Source organism: Cyclopterus lumpus, chromosome 9, assembly GCF_009769545.1.
Source record: "Cyclopterus lumpus isolate fCycLum1 chromosome 9, fCycLum1.pri, whole genome shotgun sequence".
Classification (NCBI taxonomy): Eukaryota; Metazoa; Chordata; class Actinopteri; order Perciformes; family Cyclopteridae; genus Cyclopterus; species Cyclopterus lumpus.
In genome coordinates, this window is record NC_046974.1 from 25,499,647 (window position 1) to 25,520,775 (window position 21,129).

The 21,129-nt window shown below is 43.0% G+C and overlaps 1 protein-coding gene across 1 annotated transcript in view; it reads right to left on the reverse strand.

Moving 5' to 3' along the window:
* The window catches only part of abca2 (ATP-binding cassette, sub-family A (ABC1), member 2), a 71,375-nt gene that overhangs the window by 32,381 nt on the left and 17,865 nt on the right, over positions 1–21,129 (reverse strand). Inside the window, exons 3-16 of the mRNA XM_034541928.1 lie at positions 21,091–21,129; positions 17,255–17,418; positions 14,634–14,755; positions 11,890–12,003; positions 10,476–10,697; positions 8,945–9,321; positions 7,567–7,726; positions 5,812–5,940; positions 5,502–5,669; positions 5,117–5,213; positions 3,995–4,168; positions 2,114–2,216; positions 1,700–1,814; positions 451–641 (exon numbers count right to left, since the gene is read on the reverse strand). The exon at positions 21,091–21,129 is cut by the window's right edge and continues 73 nt beyond it. Coding sequence (XP_034397819.1) covers positions 451–641; positions 1,700–1,814; positions 2,114–2,216; positions 3,995–4,168; positions 5,117–5,213; positions 5,502–5,669; positions 5,812–5,940; positions 7,567–7,726; positions 8,945–9,321; positions 10,476–10,697; positions 11,890–12,003; positions 14,634–14,755; positions 17,255–17,418; positions 21,091–21,129 — 2,175 coding nt within the window. The remainder of the gene's footprint in view (positions 1–450; positions 642–1,699; positions 1,815–2,113; positions 2,217–3,994; positions 4,169–5,116; positions 5,214–5,501; positions 5,670–5,811; positions 5,941–7,566; positions 7,727–8,944; positions 9,322–10,475; positions 10,698–11,889; positions 12,004–14,633; positions 14,756–17,254; positions 17,419–21,090) is intronic.

Sequence of the window (21,129 nt, forward strand, 5' to 3'; positions counted from 1 at the left end):
TATATACAACAAAGCATTTCAGCCGCGTTTATCAATTGCCTGTCTCAAGTGTTTCTGACGGAACAGAAGCGCTTCTATGTTAAGCGATCCAGCTGCACAGGCTGTGTGTGTGTGTGTGTGTGTGTGTGTGTTTGTGTTGGAGCATTTAGACCGTGGTGACACTGTTTCCATCAGCCCGATCAGACAGATCTAGAAAGGTGTCGCCAGCCATTGTTCTCCAACGGTTCAAACGCCTGGCATGAGCTCCTCTCTTGTGACGCACTTCCCGTTTGTTGACCGATGAGATTTGCAAAGATGTTATCAAGCCTGCAGCAATGCGTCTCTGTCTGATCGGCCAAACAGAGTAAACGTGTCTGAATTCTACCATCAGGCAACTGTTGAGAGCTCTGGAAACTGAACTTTCCAGGATTGAGGGGTCATAGCGAGTTTAGTGGAACAAGGAGATCTCACCAGAACATGATGGTGGCCACAGCGTAGATGGTGAGGAAGAGCCAGATGATGAAGGGGTCGCTGTGGAGCAACACCTTGCCATACTTCAAGATGGCCGTCAGAGCAGTGACGGAAATGGACAGCTGGACAAAGCCCGTGATGAACCAAGCCACCCAGTGGACAGCGTTGTTCAGACCCATCATCTTCATCACCTGAGAGAGTGACATGATGGTTACATGTCTGAATTTGTGACGACATTGCCCTCCAACCCCATTTACAACTGGTCCACTGTGGGTTTGTGTCATTCAGTGTTGGTAAGGGTGTTTTTACTTTTCAGTGTTATGTCTGAGCTTTGATACACAAACTAAAATAATGTGATTAAAGGACTGCGGCAGTCCTTATGTATTCACGTACATAAAGGAACACGCCAGCTTCCCCCTGTATGCCCGGCTGCGGTGTGTGGTGTTCAATGTATGGCTCCAGATGGTCATAATCAATAATAAATGATTCCTTGTGGGCAGAATCGTTAGCGCTAGTATAGGAAGTCATCATCACGTCACAAGAACTCTCTCCCTATAAAACGTTAATCTAACTAATATCGCTCCTTCATCAATAAAGAAGGGAGCTGACATTTTCTTCAGGTGGCGTGGCCAACTTATCCAGCTAGATTGAATGAGCCTGCGCTGAAGCAAGTTAACATTTTTGGATGTGTTGCTATGGTGATTTTGACAAACTTGCTTCGTGGAACGCGAAACGCCTGATTTATGTAATCTTATCATGAAAATTATCCAGCTAACTATGTTAGCCAGGTACGAGAAATAGGTGCCTGCTGCCCCTCCCCCCCGACACACCCACGCACGCACGCACACACACACACACACACACGCTTATACATGATAGCAGCCATTTAAAGATTTTACTTAGTTATTTATTTTGGTTATTAATTGATCTCATATTTATGTGTCCTTCAATTGGTATAAGTATCATTTATTTATTCTAACTTCCCTCCTCCTTGCTCCATGTACATTTAATGTATATTATAATATAATGAATATCGTAGTAGTAGTAGTAGTAGTCATAGTAGTATATCCCTCGTTGGGTCTGTACATGGGATTTGTTGACAATGAGAATTGTTCTTTGGAAATAATTATATTAATAGTCATAGATATCATACACAAGCTATGGTCAGGGAGGAACCACTGTGAAACAAAACTCTAAATATGATGCTGAGGATTTGAGACTGATGACAGACATCGTATCCCAGTCTAACCTCTTTGAGCCGGTGCTCCTTCTCCGCCACGATGTGCTGAATCATCATGGCTACTGAGTAAACCCAGGAGATCACCATGCACAGAGGCATCATGTGCTCAATCACGAACAGAAAACTGAAACAAATAACAACAACACATGCGGTCAGGGTATCATTAACAAATACACACGTTTTTAGACCATACTGCATTTCAAATGCTTGGGATCTCACGGATTTCTAAAAAGTACAAATGTGTAATACATGTCTACAAGATATTTATCAGATATGAAGCAAACAATTTAAATACACATTTTGAAATGCAATGCAAAGTTTCAAATTGCACATTACATTTTGATGACAATCTGTGTCTAATGATTACTTGTCACTGCTCAACATTATGACCTAAACAGAACCACAAGGAAAAGAAGATGTTACTCGTCTCTGGTGTAACAGGGGTAGGGGAACATCTGGACGTAGTTCCCAGGCTCCACCACATCGTGGCCCACAAACGTGTTGATGATGGCTCTCTCTATCATATCTGCAAGAGGATGAGAGGAATAAAGTCAGAGAGAGAGAGTTGTGTGTTTTTTGTTGCATTCTTTCCTAAAGACCCTGTCTTGTTTTCTGTCTCTCTTGTGTAAACTCTTCTCAGCCCAGTTTACAGAATTGTGGATGTTTTTATTTGTTAAAATAGTTGCCCTGTCTTGTGATGTGGCAGTTCCCCATTTCAATTGTTCTTCCCTTTACACAAAGGTCTAGTCAGTGACGTATATTTAAGTTGGTCTATAGAAGCTGTTTCCCCTTTTTTGAATTACCTTTTTAAAATATGTGTAATTTGAAAGCTGTAGCTCATATTGACAAATTCAGAGAATTATTGCCAACTCTGCGTTTCCCCCCCCCTTTGCTTCTTCTAGATCTTTTTGCTGTTGCTTTTCAGGCCCACAATCTCCACAAAACGGCAAACAGTTGGAGACTAGCAGGTAAACACAGTGAAGCCTTCAGCAACTAACGACAGATATGTTTCATTATTGGACTTGGACACGGCCATCGCTCCTAATGAACGATGATGCTCCTCAATGTCTGCGGGACGTATAGAAAGGCAACTGTTTGCTAACACTTTCACCACATCAACGTGGTCCATGCATCTGGATCGTGGTCCATGCCTACTACTCATCATTCATAATTTCTGTCATATTCATGTAATGTGTTTATGTAACTCTGTAATGCTGTTCATTCTGTACACATGACATCTATTCATCTGTCCATCCGGGGAGAGGGATCCTCCTCTGTTGCTCTCCTGAAGGTTTCTTCACTTTCTTCCCAGTGAAAGTTTTTTTTCCTGTTTTTTTGGGAGTTTTTCCTGATCCGATGTGAGGTCAAAGGTCAGGGATGTCGTATGTGTACAGATTGTAAAGCCCTCAGAGGAGAATTTGTAATTTGTGATTTTGGCCTATACAAAATAAACTGAATTCAATTGAATTGAACATTGATACTGATATTTGAAATCCAAAGTGTGATAATACGTCAGGTGTTTGCTTTTACAGCTTTTTTTGCTGCCCTAAAGTGGCCAAGAATCAATAGTGCACCTTGATACATTTGAAGGGGTCTTTGAGCAATTTAGCATGGCCCTTCCATCTGGTAAAAAGGTCAACACCTGTCCCAGTCGGTCTTTCTGTTTCTCCTTTCCAGCCACATGTCTTACCCCTGTTCATTTGATTTTTTTTAGAGGGTTGAACATGTCATCCTTTAACCACACGGTACGCTCCTATATGTCAAACTATCCTTGAGTGTGACCCTGAAAACCTCCATGGCAACGACTGACAGGAACAGCCGAAAGAAGACCTGTATGTATTGGAAGCCTGAAATAGAGTTCAAGTTTCATAATCTCACACGCACACAAGGCTTTGTCTGTCTCTAGACCAACTCTTGAGATTGTGTCCTGTTAGTTTGGATATTTCATTGTGGCTCAACTTTCTGTGTCGGATGAGCAGCTACCCAACTCTCTCCTCCTAAAATAAATATGTGAGAAAGTGCTTCTGCAGCAGAAGCACTTTCTCACATATTCACAGAGGCTGATTCAAAGTGCACAGTGGTAAGCACTTTATCAGAATAAATTACGTTCACAGTCTGGCTCCCCTATGGACCTGTGTCCATATTTATATATCGTAAAGATTGTACTGAAATAATGAGTCCAGATTTATTTCAGATTCCAAACAAAGTGAGAGCGCAACAAATCAATATTATAACCATTTCAATTTTGTATCAAATCCATATGGTTGGATAAGCCTGTATAATAAATAATTATTTAGCACTGACCTTGGATCCAAACAAAACCGTAGAGGAAGTAGAATTTCCCCCCGGTGTTGGGCCCGGGACGCCAGTAGGCCCGTCTGATCTCATTGGTCTTCTCTGTGAAGCTGGAGTTTTGTCTAATTTTGTACAGAACATGGGGCGGCAGGGAGCCATCTTTGTTCGTCTGGACAATCACACCTAAAACGAAAGGAACACATATCAGGTCAAACTTTTGACTTTGACTTTAATTCAGGCCTGTTTGGTGTGTTCTCTCTTTATAACCCTGACTCTATAATACACAGTGAATTATAAGTGTTTATACTTGTTTCATGCTGCAGTGTGGTTGAGATGTCAACTGCGTTGTAAAGCAGCCTGTTCTTTAAATTCTGTTCTTCCAAATATACTGCATGGTTCTTTGCTAACATATGAAACAGACATTTTCTTCTATTTAAGTGCCTTGTACGGTGCCCTTCTAGTGGAGAAAACATAATGATATAGTGCCCTCTAGGGTGCCCTTCTAGTGGAGAAAACATAATGATATAGTGGCCTATAGGGTGCCCTTCTAGTGGAGAAAACATAATGATATAGTGCCCTATAGGGTGCCCTTCTAGTGGAGAAAACATAATGATATAGTGGCCTCTAGGGTGCCCTTCTAGTGGAGAAAACATAATGATATAGTGGCCTCTAGGGTGCCCTTCTAGTGGAGAAAACATAATGATATAGTGCCCTCTAGGGTGCCCTTCTAGTGGAGAAAACATAATTATATAGTGCCCTATAGGGTGCCCTTCTAGTGGAGAAAACATAATGATATAGTGCCCTATAGGGTGCCCTTCTAGTGGAGAAAACATAATGATATAGTGCCCTATAGGGTGCCCTTCTAGTGGAGAAAACATGATATTAAAGTGCTCTTCTAGTGGAAAAAAAATGACGATAAAGTGCCCTCTAGGTTGCTCTTCTAGTGGAGAAAACATGATATTAAAGTGTCCTCTAGGGTGCCCTTCTAGTGGAGAAAACATGAAGATAAAGAGCCTTATAGTGTGCCCTACACTCTGGATCACCGTTACACCACAAAATGCGGGGCCTATCACGCCGCCCCTCGTGCTGCACCACGTGGTGATCGCAACCTGACCCAGAGGGATGACTCACTGGCAAACACAGACACGTTGTCCTGGTAGGCCTGGTTTAGGGTGTAGTTGACAATGCTGTCCTCGTCAGGAAAGCCCTTGAAGACATCCACACTGACCTGGAAGCACGGAGCAAAGACAGAAGCAGAAATAGATTCCACCAAAATGTAAACCAGGTTTGCTCTTTCCTGTCTCTAAACTGGATCTCTGAGTAAGACATCAGATATTAATGGGGATGTAATGGCTGTGGTCTCTACGAATACTTAAGTGTCCGAACTCAGTCTCAGTCTCTGCTCTGTTGCTCGTATACTAGTGTTCATGAACTCTCAGCAGCAGCAGCTGGTGTTCAGGTGTCACAGCTGACTCATGCATGTGGGGTATGTCCTGGTTTGCACTATTCTACCAACCTTAGACATGAAGCGCGTCCAGCCGCAGGCAGCATTGTCGATAGTGTCCAGCTGCTCCAGCAGGGTGGAGATGTTTGGAAGACTGTAGTTACCTTCCATCAGACCCTGTATCAGCACACTGTCTGTGCCATTTAACAACTCGGGGTGCTGCTGAAGCTCTGATGACAGCTGTAGGGAGAGGAGGTGGAGGATGAATAGAGACTACACCACTACATCAAGTCCAAGTTCTGTTAATAGATTCACTTAAATTGAATTTCTTAACGTCATGACACTTTATCATTCACAATGTGAAAAGATGAACTGAGTCTACCTGCTGAAGCCACACCAGGTGGTTGTGCAGCCGGCCCTCCTCCAGAAAAGTCCTGAGCTGTGCGGAGATGTTGAGCCACACGTGGGTGTAGTGCGTCACGTTGCCGACGAATGCAAATGTCTCATTTGCCTAAGTGTAAAAAGTTAACAAATATTTGTCCATAGGATTTCCACTCCTTCCTTTTCCACCCCCTCCCTCCATCTCTCTCCCTCCCACACCGCACTGCTATCTCAACCATCTATAGCCCAGTTGCTCAGATAAGAGATTTACAGAGCTGATGCCAATAGTCAGTCTGTGCTCACCCACAGATAGTCAGTGGACATTTGTGTTGTTGTTAAGGCGAAGAGAGGCCAGCAGCAACATGTTAAAGAGACAGATTAATTTGGACGGCTTCATGTGAATCCAACATGTTAGACAGTGCATGATTAATGTTTTCTGCATGAAATTTAAATGATGAAACCATTCTCTAATTGTACACCATTTTCTCACATCATTTATTCTGGGATGCAGCATCTGTCAGTGTCAATGAAACTGCACATGCAGCGTTATCAAGAGTAAACCATGTATATATTAGCAAAACAGAACAAACTTTAAAGGACAAAGCTGCTGTTATTCTATATCTTTATTGTTGTTGTCAAATCTCAAAGCACAAAACCAACTATGTGTTTGTCTATCTCTTCATACTTTCTGACTTCCAAATCTTACTGTGGCTCTGAGCCCATTTGTTCAAACTGTAGTTTTTAACACTGTTCCTCAAATGCACATTTGATGTTCTAGTAAGTATTTGGGGCAGCCGGACAGTGTATGTGGGACAGGCTCAAAATAAACTATTGTGTGGGTGTTAATTGTGGCGGCTATGGCTCAGTGGTGGAGCAGGGTCGTCCTTCAATCAGAGGATAAGATTAACCTCAAATGTCTCCCACAGCCGTGCCCACGGTGTGTGAATGTTGTTTGAATGTTAGTTAGTCCTGATGGACAAGAGGCTCCTTGCATGGTAGCTCCTCCCATCAGTGTATGAATGTTAGTTAGTCCTGATGGGCAGGTGGCACCTTGCATGGTAGCTCCTCCCATCAGTGTATGAATGTTAGATAGTCCTGATGGACAGGTGGCACCTTGCATGGTAGCTCCTCCCATCAGTGTATGAATGTTAGTTAGTCCTGATGGTCAGGTGGCACCTTGCATGGTAGCTCCTCCCATCAGTGTATGAATGTTAGTTAGTCCTGATGGTCAGGTGGCACCTTGCATGGTAGCTCCTCCCATCAGTGTATGAATGTTAGTTAGTCCTGATGGGCAGGTGGTACCTTGCATGGTAGCTCCTCCCATCAGTGTATGAATGTTAGTTAGTCCTGATGGACAGGTGGCACCTTCCATGGTAGCTCCTCCCATCAGTGTATGAATGTTAGTTAGTCCTGATGGACAGGTGGCACCTTCCATGGTAGCTCCTCCCATCAGTGTATGAATGTTAGTTAGTCCTGATGGACAGGTGGCTCCTTGCATGGTAGCTCCTCCCATCAGTGTATGAATGTTAGTTAGTCCTGATGGGCAGGTGGCTCCTTGCATGGTAGAATTGAACGGGTGAATGATGTAGTGTAGTGTTAAAGAGCTTTGAGTGGTTGGAAGACTAGAGTACAAGTACAGGTCCATTTATAGCTTGTTTCCCTTAACTCGAGAATTGGAGCATTGAGCACAGCTTTGTCTGTGATGATGAACCGCTCTGCTCATACTCCTACACCAAAGACAGTGTTGTCTACTTGCCTTCTGAATCACTTTATCCATCTGGGAACCAATGGGTGAGTAGAGGATCTTGGGATTTGTCGTCATCAAGTGAACCAGTAAGCCCAGATTCCTCTGTTCTTTGCTGGTGAATCCCAGAGAACTCATATTCCCCTGTTTCAAAGCCTCTGGCTCAATAATCCTACAACAAGAGCCACATGTCAAAGGCCATTAACTTTCCTGACAAGTCACAGAACGAAGGAATTTCATCCTCAGTTTATGTTGCAAAGACCTCATTATCTGATAAGAAATTAATCTCATTAGTTTCTCCATTCCTGTTTAATCTAATATCAAATGCATATATGATTCACAGACAAAAGAAAGTGAGCATGAAGCTTTGTTAAAGACTGACACATCAATGCTGTGCAAACACAAAAGTCTAGTAAGAGAATAATTCTGGTTTATTACAACGTGGCTCCTATTTTTTGGAGTTTAAGCAATCATTTTAATCCGTTGTGATTACCAAGGCAAATGCTAATATGTGGCAACCAGTTTGATGGACCAGAAACACAAGCAGTCAGACAAACAACAAATGTATTTTGGCCTTTTTGGTGCTTAAAACCACACATTTCACATATTGTCTCTTTAAAAACCGGACCAATTGTTGTTCTATAGATGTAGTCTATAGGTATTAGTGCGGGGATGTTACAACATATATTACAAGCAACCAAGATAATGCTGATGTTGTATTTATTAGTTCTCAGAGAGAGAAACTGGACACAACATATACAGTTTTAGGATTCAGCCCAAGCCAAAAGGGTAGAAATCTGATTGTTTCAGTGATTGATGAGTGATGACTAGGACCAGAGGGAGAGGCCACATTACACCTATTTTAAAGTCCTTGTCTTGGTTTCCTGTCAGTTTTCCTATTGGTTTTTACAATTCTTTACTTGAATGTGTGAACAAGGACAAACCCCTCAGGTCCCCTGGCCCGAGTCTTTTAGCTATTCCAAAGAGCAATACAAAAGCAGCTTTAGGTTGGAGCAGTCTGCCTCAAGATCGGGGGTCAGAGGAAAGGGTTGATGTCTTTAAAAGGAAACTTCCAACTCAGCAGTTCAGAGATGTTCAGAAAGGCCCTGCCTTTGACCCATTGTTCATATAAAAATATTGATTAATGTAGGTGGTGGATCATTTGACTTAATTTTTCGTTATACTGTATGTCTCAACTACCAACTTTGTGGGTACCATTTTATTCTTTTACATAGAAATGGTGATCACAACGACAGAAATATGCCCCAAAGTTGAAATAAAAAGAAATCACTTAAATTGTTAAGATATTTCTCTGTCCTTCCTTTCATATTCTCCACAACAACATGAGAACACAGACATCACTATCATTTTTTTGTCATGCCTCACCCACCTGTTGTGCCCACACAGAATCGGCTGTAGTCCGGCCCACAGTTGTACAAATGCTGAAAACTGAGAGTGAGGGTTCTCTGCTTCCTCCTTCACTTTCCTTCCTCCTGCTCCTCCACCTCCCTCTGCTCCTTCCACCTCCTCCTCTCTAGGGATGTCCGTTGTGTTGGGGCCCCAGGTGGTGGCGTTAAGGGGCCAGGTCATGTTTGCGGGGGAGGCTGGAGTTCGACCAGTGCAGGCTCCTTTAGGCAGCAGTCGGGCCAGGCCAGAGAGCAGGTCTACATCCTTGAGAAGTCTCTCGACATCAGCCAGGTCCTTCAATAAGGCCCCAAGGTCGGACTGAGAGAGTGGAACCAAAGAGCTGGGCTTTTCCAAGTGAAGCTGGTGAGTTGAGGGTGGAGGAAGAGAGGAAAAAAGGTGGAGGAAAAGAGCTAGTAAACAAATAATAATGTGATCCAAACTTGCTGTTGTTAGTTATGTAAATGAATGAGTTCACTTTCCTTGTGCTTAGTAGAACAAAAAAAGTTACCTTTTGGAATTTGAATGATCATAATTTAAAATACAATTACAAAAGTACTAGTTTACTATGATGCTGCGTTCAATAGCACTAGTATTATGGAACAGAAAAGGGTAAAACAGAATCATTGGGGAGCTAGAAAAAGTATATACCAGCTCAACCTTTTGCATCACGAACACAGAGCAACAAGTTTCAGCTGTCTGTTGCTTCATGTCTCCGGCTTTCATCAAAGATTACTTGTTGCTGTAACGCAAACATTGGTCTTGCAAGTCACAAAAGAGCGTGGGCACAAGTTATTTTAATTTTCATTAAATGCACATGCCTTTCTACTATGCATCTCACACTATCCCAAATCAGGGGCACACAACTACTTCCAAAAGAAAATGAAAGAGACAAAAATTCATCAAGGACCTTTTCAACCATGCCAGACAGCTGCTGGAGGAGAGTGAGAAGCCGACTATCACGAGAGACTAGAAAGGCGCTATACAAGTACAAGTCCATTTACTATTTACCAATACAGTGATCCAAGGAAAGTCCCATTAGGAACACCAAGTTATGTGCCTCGTCCTACACTAACGACATCATCAACATCATGCCCCCCAAGTGAAGAAAGCAAGGACCTCATCAGCACCATGGCACCAATGGAGTACCATACAAGCTCTACAAGTAGTGCTTCAAGATGCTTGAACTGCTGTGGTACCATTCCATCTGAGTGACAAAGTCTTCATCCCCAAGGAAGAGTACTCCAAAGAATCGACCAATTCAGGAGCTAATTCATGCTAGATGTAGAAAGAAAAGATCTCTTATCAGCGCTGGCCAGTAGGATGACTAGCTAACTGCCCTCCAGTATTTTCCCACTTACCAGATCTAATATATCCTTGTTGTGCTCTAATAGCTCTCACCTTCAACATGTTCATTGGGAGATGAGTTATCAGGGCTCATGCATGAGGGTGACAGAACAACTACTTTCTCATTATTTTGTTCAATAACAATTATTTTTCTGTCGTAAATGTTGTACCTTCTCACTGACAATCTGTGTGTTGACCTGCTGTCGCAACTCGAGGCTCATCAGCCTGAAGCGTTCTGACCTTTGACCTTCCCCTCCGCTGCACACTGTGCTGCGATAGGCCTGCAGCACTGGCCGCTGCTTCTCAGGCACCAGCAGGATCTTACTGAGCTCAGTGGCCCTGCCCTCACCACAGGTGAGGACCTCTAGCATGGCTCCAGTCAGAAGGAACTCCTGTGGAAGACAGAATCAGATGATTTAATGATGTCAGCATCGGTCCTGTCACTCTGATGCCTGCGTAAAATTATTGTATGATCAAATGGTAAACACATTCAGTAATTAGAGCTCAGACTTCAGATTATTTCTTTTTTTTTTCAGTATATTAACCTACACACTCAATGTTTCATTGCAGAGCCACAGAAGACATTATACAACTGTTTCCAGTTAGTAAAGTGACTTTCACACATGAAACATGTTGAGTCTTCCTTTGACTTAATGACAGAAATTAATTAAATTTACTGCAAAAAATTGATTTGCGTTCAGGAAACAGATCACAGTCATCATGATGTCTTAATATTTAAATGTTGTCTGAATCCCCATGTTATATGACTGCACCTGTGTATTTGACTGTTTAACGAGTTGACCTCATCGTCTCCTTCTGTATATTACATTCCCTGACAACTTTTTAGAAGAAGTAAAAAACAAAAACAAACAAACAAAACTGCAAAAAAGCAACAGAACTAAGGGCTTTAGGGCGGGGCTAACTTGTGATTGACAAGTTGCTTCACTAGCACAGAGTTGCTACCACGGCATTGCTACCTCGAGTCTCTACCACGAGTTATTCAACATCCGTTGGCTTGTAATAAAAGACTGAATGGATTCGGCTGTCCTTTTTTTGTTTAATTTTAAGCTAAAATGAGGATATTCACCTTGCTAACCAAGCTAGCTAGTTAGCACTAGCACTGGCTGTTAACTTTACCTGGCCCGTTGTGCCTTGTTCCTCCCACAATGTGGGCTGATGTGTATGGCATGTCAGCACTGAGATGACCTCACCTCACTGTACCTCAACTCTGACAATGTTTAAATCCAGGCTGAAAACAGTTCTATTTGACAACTGAAAGTATTTTATCTGCACTCTTCGCTTTTAATATAATTCATTCATGATTATTTTAATGTTTTTATGGAATGATTTTATTTGCCTTTTTGTAATTTTATGTAGCTGTAAAGCACTTTGAATTGCCTTGCCTTGCCTGCGTCGATCATTTTATTATCGAGTGTACTGAAATTAACGATTTGTGGTGCAACTAACTGCAGTTAAGCCAGCTAGTAGTCGTCAACACAAACATGAGCTGGAGCTTGGTGTTCTGACATGTGGCACTTTGTGTCTTGTGTGGGTAGAAGTGTGAGTCTAGGTTCATGAACTTACCTCCAGGTGACCAACGTTGTCTCCTGCTTTTTGTCTGGTGTCTTTTGCCCCCTGAATCCAACTTTGGGCTCCTCCTCCATCTCTGAGAGATGTACCAAAGATAAGACTGTACACCTACAGGACACACACACACTGTTAAATAAGTCACACACACATAGTTATGAACTGATGTTTTTAGGCTGTTAGAGATCTCCACTCTGTTAAAAAAAATAACACACACATACCGGTAGTTATGAACTGATATAGCCCATTCTGGTAGCTTTATATTATTGTTTAGTTACATAATAAATTATGTAAAAAGGGGGATTGATAATATAAATTCTTATACATTGTCATAATGTTATGCTTTTGTCAGGCTACTCCAGTTCAGAATAACAAATAGAAGATGAAATTTGTGTCTGGGAATGTCTGCTTCTCGAGAATAGATAGCGCCTTATCGCAACACACCCATATGTCATCGAATAGTCTAACCAAGATGTGGACTGGCCTCAGTTCTGTGGAGAGAGAGGAGGAGATGGAATTATCCCCCTCCTCGATAGTTCAGCACCAATTAGAAGTTATGATGATGCATACGAACCTGTGATGAAATCTGTGTATGTAAAGGCCGGGTTTTCCGGTTCTAGGGCAGAGTTGTTGTGACTCCCCTGGCGTTGCAATATCAGCGCTTTACTTCGCTTGTGATCAGATAAATAAATCTACCAGAACGAGAGAAGTTGTTGGTTGAATTCTTCCAAAGGCTCTTCCCATGCAGACAATTCTGAACGACGCCAACAACACACACACACACACCACACACACACACACATGCACACACACACACACATATATATATATATATATATATATATAGTGACAGTATAACATAGGAATGCTAGCCAGAATGCTAGCTTTTCTTGATGAATCACTAAGAATCACTCATTCGTCTTGATTCTGTCTCTGGCATTAATGCCATTATCAAAATAAAACAGTATTTTCTGTGTGATGACATGTCAGAATGTAGAGTGAAAGTGAAACATGAAGAAAAATATCAATACATATGTTGTGTGATTAAATGCAGGTGTGCCTTCACTAAATACAATTACCAACATATTTTAGAACGCCGGAGCTGAAAGCTCAGTGTAAAACAATAACATTATGGTGACACAAGGACATTTATTGTGATTATGTCCCAGGAAAATATTAGTTTTTCAGTACAAAGCTTCACTTTTTGCCACAAGCCTGCACCCTCAATACTCATAGTGAAGTGTAAATAAAAATAAGATTATCATGGTGTATACTTAAAATACATTTTTATTCTTTACATCACACATTTTCTGATAATTCAACCTCACTGACTTGCATTGTTCAAAAAAGAAGAGGAAGAACATTCATATATTTAATGTTTATGAATCCTTGTTAACTCTTCATTAATAGTTGCATGACAGTATATCTGTGGATACATTTCAAACATTTCATTTACGACTGCATCACCCCAATGTGTCACTGAATGTGTTGCAAATGTGTCACGACTGGATGGCGAGTCTCTCTCCACACAGGAATCAGGCAGCCTCCTACGGCAGATTCTGAATGTGCCAAAGCAATAACTAATGCTATTGTTTATCGCTGTGTATACGTGATCTTACTGCAGACAATACCAATGTAAAGCTCATGGTAGGTGCTTGAGCTCTGCTATAATGTGTGTATATTGCTGTTGTTGTGCATGCCCTGTATACACTAGCGCAGGCTGCAGGTCAGGACTTATCAACAGCCTTATGCTGCGTTCACGCCAAAAGCGCTGCAAATTTTTCCTGCACAGACGCGAATGGTTGCGAATAACCGGGCGGCGCGAATGACGCAAACAAAAATATTTCAACTTTGGAGAAAATCTTTTAACATTTTTAAATGCTTAATTTTTTTATGAAATAAAAAATTAATGGGATCCTATGGAGTACAACTTAAATTCCGCTTAAACCTTTTCAACTTTAAAAGCTTACAAGGTCAGCATACTTTCAGCTAAAGACAACATTTCACCTCTAAAATGTTGACAAAATCGTTAGCTATAAATTTATAATTCAGCTTTTTTTGATAGCTTTTATACTTTTTAAACTGTCCCCGTTTTAGTTTTATGCGTTTTTCAGATCTTTTCAGGGTTTTCAATGTGTGTGTGTGGGGTAGACTATAGCTGTGATGTCATCGCCAGAGTGAAGAGCTGCGTCAAGTTCTTGCGAAAAAAAGATTTGTATTTCGTCACCACGGCCACAATTCTCACTCTTTATGCATTATTTATAGTACAGTGGTAGGGAATCTTGTGCTTGTTGTACGCGTGTAACAATGGAATCCAACAGTTTCACACATTTGTCTAGAGAAGCCTTAACGAGGGAGCAAGTCCACCTCTCTGCCCCATAGAGCTCCATTATATCTCTGTGTCCACTGATACACACACAGGAAGGAAGGAAGGAAGGAAAGCAGGCAAGGAAGGATGGATGGAAGGAAGGAAGGCAGGCAGGCAGGAAGGAAGTAAAGGAAGGAAGGAAGGGAAGGAAGCCAGGCAAGGAAAGGAAGGAAGGAAAGGAATGAAGGAAGGGAGGAATGAAGGAAGCCAGGCAAGGAGGCAAAGAAGGAAGGAAGGAAGGAAAGGAAGGAAGCCAGGCAAGGAATTAAGGAAGACAGACAAGGAGGCCCCCCCCCCCACACTCTCTGCTTGTGTCTCCCACCATGTGCTCTCTGGGTGTCTTTATAAACATTGTATAGTAACAGTGACTCACCTCTCTGAGGCTGACTGGAGTGTTGAGCAGCAGGCTGGTTGTGGAGTTGGACAGGGAAAGGTTCTTGACCAGGAACTGCTGGAAAACCGACTGGTTCTTCAACACACTGGCCAGTGTGAAGCCTGCATCCAAAGACATACACAGCAGATCATTTCAAATGCAGCTTTCTTTTAGTAAGTGCATACTTTATTTATTAAAAATAAGGTATTTCATCAGCTTCCAAAGATACTTACACCTATGCATCAAAATATCCTCCTATGTACAGTACACACAACAAGTGACCCTGAGGAATGCAATGCAAGGATTAAGTGGCAGGCTGACTATTGGTAGGAAACTACTTTGTTCTAAGATTCTTTCTGGAGTAGTATTTCTGATTGCATATCAAATACTATAAAGGCTAATTTTGAGTTAGATTCTTGGTAATCATCTTTGATACATTAAAGATTTATGGTCACTTTCTTATTTCTGCCAATGTTTGCTATGATACAGGAATAGTAAGGACATAACATAAAAGCATAGGTTCACAGTTTTTATAGTACATAAGTACATAATGCAGTACATACGTATGTCCATACGTATGTCCTGCAGAAATGTTTGTATATATATATATATCCATCCTAGGTGGAGGTCTCGGGGGAGAGTCCAGACTAAGAGCGGTTTAAAAAACCCTGATGAATAGGTCCACGGAATGAAGCCACCTCGCCTGGACCAGGGAAACCGGGGCACCCTCCCGGAGCCAGACCTAGGAAGGGAGCTCGCCGGCGAGCGTATGGTCGCCGGGCGTCCGCACAAGGTCATCGGTGCCTGCCGCCGCGGCAACCCGAGAACCCTGTGGTGGTCACCGGGGGTGAGGGAAGCCTCTTCAATGTCGCATGGGGTCGGGAACAGTGCCCATGGACTGGCAGACTGGGGTGGTGGTTCCCATCTTCATAAAGGGGGACCGGAGAGTGTGCTCGAACGATCGGGGCATCTCACTACTCAGCCTCCCGGGGAAAGCTTATGCCAGGGTGCTGGAAAGGAGGCTCCGATTGTTTGTCGAACTTCAGATTGAAGAAGAGCAGTGCGGATTTTGTGCCGGTCATGGAACAGTGGACCAGCTCTTTACCCTCGCAAGACTACTGGAGGGGTCCTAGGAGTTTGCCCAACCAGTCTACATGTGCTTTGTAGACTTGGAGAAGGCTGTCTACCGAGTCCCTCGCGGGGTTTTGCGGGGGGTGCTGCGGGAGTATGGGGTGTTGGACCCGTTGCAACTGGCCATCCAGTCTTTGTACGCCTGGAGTAAGATCTGTATTTGTATTCTCGGTAATAAGTCAGATGTGTTCCCGGTGGGTCTTGGCCTCAGCCAGGGCTGCCCTTTATCACTGGTCCTGTTTGTGACTTTCATGGACAGGATATCTAGGCGCAGCCGGGGAGTGGAGAGTTCGGGGGTCTCGGGATCGCCTCTCTGCTGTTTGCAGATGATGTGGTCCTGTTGGCCTCCTCGGACCGTGTACTCCAGCATTCACTGGGGCGTTTTGCAGCCGAGCGTTAAGTGGCGGGGATGAGAGTCAACACCTCCAAATCTGAGGCTCTGCCAGAAACCGGTGGATTGCTCCCACCAGGTGGAGGGATTATATTTCCCAGTTAGCCTGGGGAACGCCTCGGGATCTTGCTAGACAATGTTGCGGGTGAGAGGGAAGCCTGGGTCGGCCTGCTGGGTCTGCTGCCACCGCGACCAGACCCTGGATAAGCGGCTGACAATGGATGGATATATATAAACAAACATTTATACAGTACATAAGTAGGGCTGAGTAGTCCCTGAGCCCCCATAGCTGAGATGTGTGGAGTGCAGGTTTCTATAGTAAAATGGTAAAAGCAGTAGTTAAATAGTAAATACAATACAGATAAATACTGTATATTCAAATGAAGTGTCTCATATAAGCTGCAGCTATTACAGTTAGATGTGTTGACTACTCAGTTGCCTGCATGACCAGCATGCAGAAGAAGAACAATAACAACAACCAATATTAATATCTGTGTACATATGGGCATGTGAGTATTGTTAGGGACAGGCTTTTAAAAAAGTGAACCTATCCTTTGATGTGGCTCACATTCAGAATAATCAGACTTAATTGGTTGAATGTTTATAAAAGCAATGTATTTGTTGATTAACAAATAGATGTTGGGCCAGATAAAGGGTCAGATGATCTGTTTTGTACTAGGGTTTGGTTAAGGGTTAAATGGAGGATCAGAACTGGAGCAAAGAGATATATTTCCAATTCTTCCATCAGGACTATCTAACATTTATAGACTGATGGGAGGAGCTACCATCCAGGGTGCCACCTGCCCATCAGGACTATCTAACATTTATAGACTGATGGGAGGAGCTACCATCCAGGGTGCCACCTGCCCATCAGGATTAACTAACATTAATACAACGTTCACAAATAGCAGGAACAGCCTGCCAGCATATGGAGGTGACTTGTCTTGCCCGACACATCAACATGAACTAGCGGAGCCTCTAATTGAAGGACGACCCTGCTCTACCAGTGAGCCCCGGTCGCCCTAGACAGTATGTGTGTATACTCACACGTATACACACATACTGTTGATATTAGTTAAAGCCTGGCCATATGTCAGACCTTGACTGGTGTTGAAGTTGTAGTCCAGAGGTAAACGGGTTGAACTGAGACTCTCCAGGTGCTGCTGCAGGGTCTCAAGCTCTTGGCCCATACCAGGCCGCTCAGACGCGAAGAGGCGGTTCTGTTCAACCACTTCACTGATCCGCTCCAGCAGCTGGGTCACACTAACAGAGAGAGATTTAGACATTTAATCAGTTGTAAAACAGCACTGAAGGAACCGTGTCAGTCTTTTTTTCAAGCGACAGTACATTTATAAATAATTGGCATTAGCAAGCAATGACTAGAGAATTTTTGTATTGTGCATGTTTGATTGATGTCAAGATGTTTAATTATTGGGGATATGGTGAGAGTCAAGTAAAGGAGATAAGGAGAGAGCAAAAAAGTGAGTGAGGGATGGAAAAATCCGTAGAGAGGACAGGCAGGAAGAAAGATGGGAAGAAAGATAGTACTTTCATCAAGCTTCCCAGAATCCCTCCTAGGACCACACTGACAGGACTAAAACTAGTCCTTTGCATCAGGGGAACCAGCTAGACTTAGCTCTATTCAAGGGTAACAGCCTCCAAGCACCTCCAAAGTTCACCCATGAACACGCTATTTTGATTTCTCATTTGGTAAATGGACTTGTAAATGGTCTTTCGACCATTGAAAACCGCGTCACGCTACATTCATCCACTGATGGCAGGAGCCACCATGCAAGGTACCTTGGTCAGCCACGGGGCAAGTGTCTGGCACCAGGACACATCGGGCAGGGATCGAACTGTCAACCTTAACAGCTTAAAGTCCTTTTAGCAAAATATCAGTCCGATTTTATCAAATATCGTAGAATGCTTTGGGTAAAAGCAACATCGAGTACATTCAGTTCAATCGGAAAACTATTCAGTGGCATTTAAGAGTTGCCTGTTTGTACTGTAGAAAAGTTAAATCCAGTTGCCTTCTTCAAAGATATAAATAATGACTTTAACTTTCCATGATAGGCTAGCTGTGTGTAAAATATACAAGATTTTGGAGAGGTCAACATGCGATGCGATGCAGGGCTTCTAACTCTGCAATCTGCACGTTCACCGCCTTGTATCGATTTATTGATTGATTGTTTTGTCATTATTTCCTTGGTGTAGCAAGCATTCACTGGCTCTGCCCTGCAGCAGTTCTGAGCCTCTTTGATTAAGGATCAAATGAGAAATTGATGTCGGTTGGTTGTCAGGTTGGTTTTTGGTACTCAGCTTCGGGGTTACCTGTTTGGAAAATGGACCCCTGCTGGGTTTTGGACAGGAAATAAAACACATCCTCAAACGTTTGAACTTTAAAACTCACATGTTTTCTTTGTTCTTGGCACCTAGGATGAATAGTTGTGTGGCTTTCCCTACTTGCAGCCTTCTCTTCTTCGGAAATAGCAGTCCAGCAGACTGTTTTCATTAAACCTTTGTTTCCGGAAACATCCCTTGTACTTTTCATATGTTCAGCATCACCAGTTCACTTCTCAAATCCCGTTTCTCCCTTTGTGCAGCAGCAGAGTCACTATCTGCATGCAAGGGGACACGGTCCTGTCTTCACACTGCTCAGAGCCAGAGACACTCAGCTTGTATCACAATGTGGCTCCTTGATGTGTTTTTAATAGGTTTCTGACAACAATGGAGCTCTAAGGCACCGAGACTTTAGATACACACACAATATCTGTAAGTAAGATACATCCATTAGTTTAGTTCATACTACTAAATAGTTAAAATAACAGCAGGCACTTAATGTAAAGAGTAACTCAACACTTCAATCTGGCGGACTCCTGTAATATAACTTCTAGCTTTGGTTACAGGTTCAACAAACAGCAGCCGATGGCCTCTGGCTGGGTGTGGCCAGAGGGGAAACACTGCTGTTCAACCTCCTGCTGGTTTAACATCAAAGGACTAGTGCTGACAAAGGCCTCAGGTCGCCTTTGTGCCTTGGCCAAAAGGTTGCACTTGAACACATCGCAGAGATTACAGGCAACGACCAGCTAGCATGTCCGTCCTGCACCTGCAGGAGAGGACCTATCTTCTGTCTTCAGCCTGTGCTGCTGGTGAATAACATGTGGACCTGTCGGGGATTCCTTTTCAAATAGAAACTGACTTCCACTGCAGCAAGAATGTGGTCATGTCTCAATGGCTCATGGGAAGTTGCAGGTCTATGCCTGCTGTCCTGAACATCCCACCAGATGACTGTATCAATGATAACAAACACATTGTGATACTAAGTGTATCACTTTTTAAATTGTTTTTACAATTTAACATTCATTTAAATTTTTTTAAATTTTATTTAACAGTGTAGCCATTCTTCTGACTTAATTATTCTGCAAATCTTGGATTAGTTTTTATTTTCTGATTGCCGTTGGCTCCTGCTCTCCACCGCTGCGATCTGGTTAACTGGCGTTGGCTGGCTAGCCGACGGTCTCTTGCTGGCTGGCCGACGGTCTCTTGCTGGCTGGCCGACAGTCTCTTGCTGGCTGGCCGACGGTCTCTTGCTGGCTGGCCGACGGTCTCTTGCTGGCTGGCCGACAGTCTCTTGCTGGCTGGCCGACGGTCTCTTGCTGGCTGGCCGACAGTCTCTTGCTGGCTGGCCGACGGTCTCTTGCTGGCTGGCCGACAGTCTCTTGCTGGCTGGCCGACAGTCTCTTGCTGGCTGGCCGACGGTCTCTTGCTGGCTAGCCGACAGTCTCTTGCTGGCTGGCCGACGGTCTCTTGCTGGCTGGCCGACAGTCTCTTGCTGGCTGGCCGACGGTCTCTTGCTGGCTGGCCGAAGGTCTCTTGTTGGCTGGCCGACAGTCTCTTGTTTCCCCTATTTGAGTTTGTCTGTTCTGCTTTATTTTGTATTTGTAATTTTCTATTCCTCTATTGTGTTCATTGCCTATATGGCATTGTCTCCTTTGCCTCATGTATTTTCTGAAATGTTTACTTGTATTGATGTTATGTTTTTACCTTGCTTCTATGTAGAGCACTTTGTAAACCCTGTTTTTAAAGGTGCTATATAAATAAATGTATTATTATTATTATTATTACTTGTACAAAAATAAAATAGATATTTTTCCTTAGATACACATACAAAACGTCAGTGAGTTTTGGTCCAATGGACATATCAGAAGGCAAATTTAAATGAGTACAGCCACAAATGTGCATCAACCCGGAGAAGCAGCACTTTCAACACATTCTCTCCGATAAAAAACTCTGTGTGTTTTAAAGCTGACTTCCTTGTGTGTTCGACACATGGAAAGGTTGACCAGCTCTTACGTCGGGAGATGGTTCGATGTTCTTTGTTGCCTCAGCAGCTCGGCTTGTATGATCAGGGACCGCAAATACATCCTGATTTACATGAAGCATGTGACTCTATGTAAATCAGAGCAGATCATCAGATGTGTGTTGTGCAATGAGAAGATCGTAACATTTCTCAAATGAACATAACACAAACAGAAATGGCATTTTTTCATCCGGTTGTCTACATTGTGGCAAATAATGTAATCAAATGGATGAAAATTAATTTCAGGTGTGACTTGTCGCTCTTCCCTCTTCTTCTCATTGTGCCCTCTTCTGCCACAATGTGCACTTGTATGTATTTGATTGGTCATGTTCGCGCTTTGCTGGGAACCTGGTTCAAACTTTTTGCACAAGACCCTCCATGGTTTTGTGTTGGCCCCCCACAGCCGGGCTGACGGACTGGCTCCATTCAAATGAATGAGTCGGCCATTGTCTTCGTCTGATGTTAGCGTTTGCACAGAAAAAAATGTAACAAACAAACAAACAAATCCTTCAAGACAAACTACTGCGCTAAAAAGACAAGTTATGAGACTGATTAGTGATTGCAGATCTACTCACGTGGAGTTCTTGTACTGCAGGAAACCAAATTCATCCCTT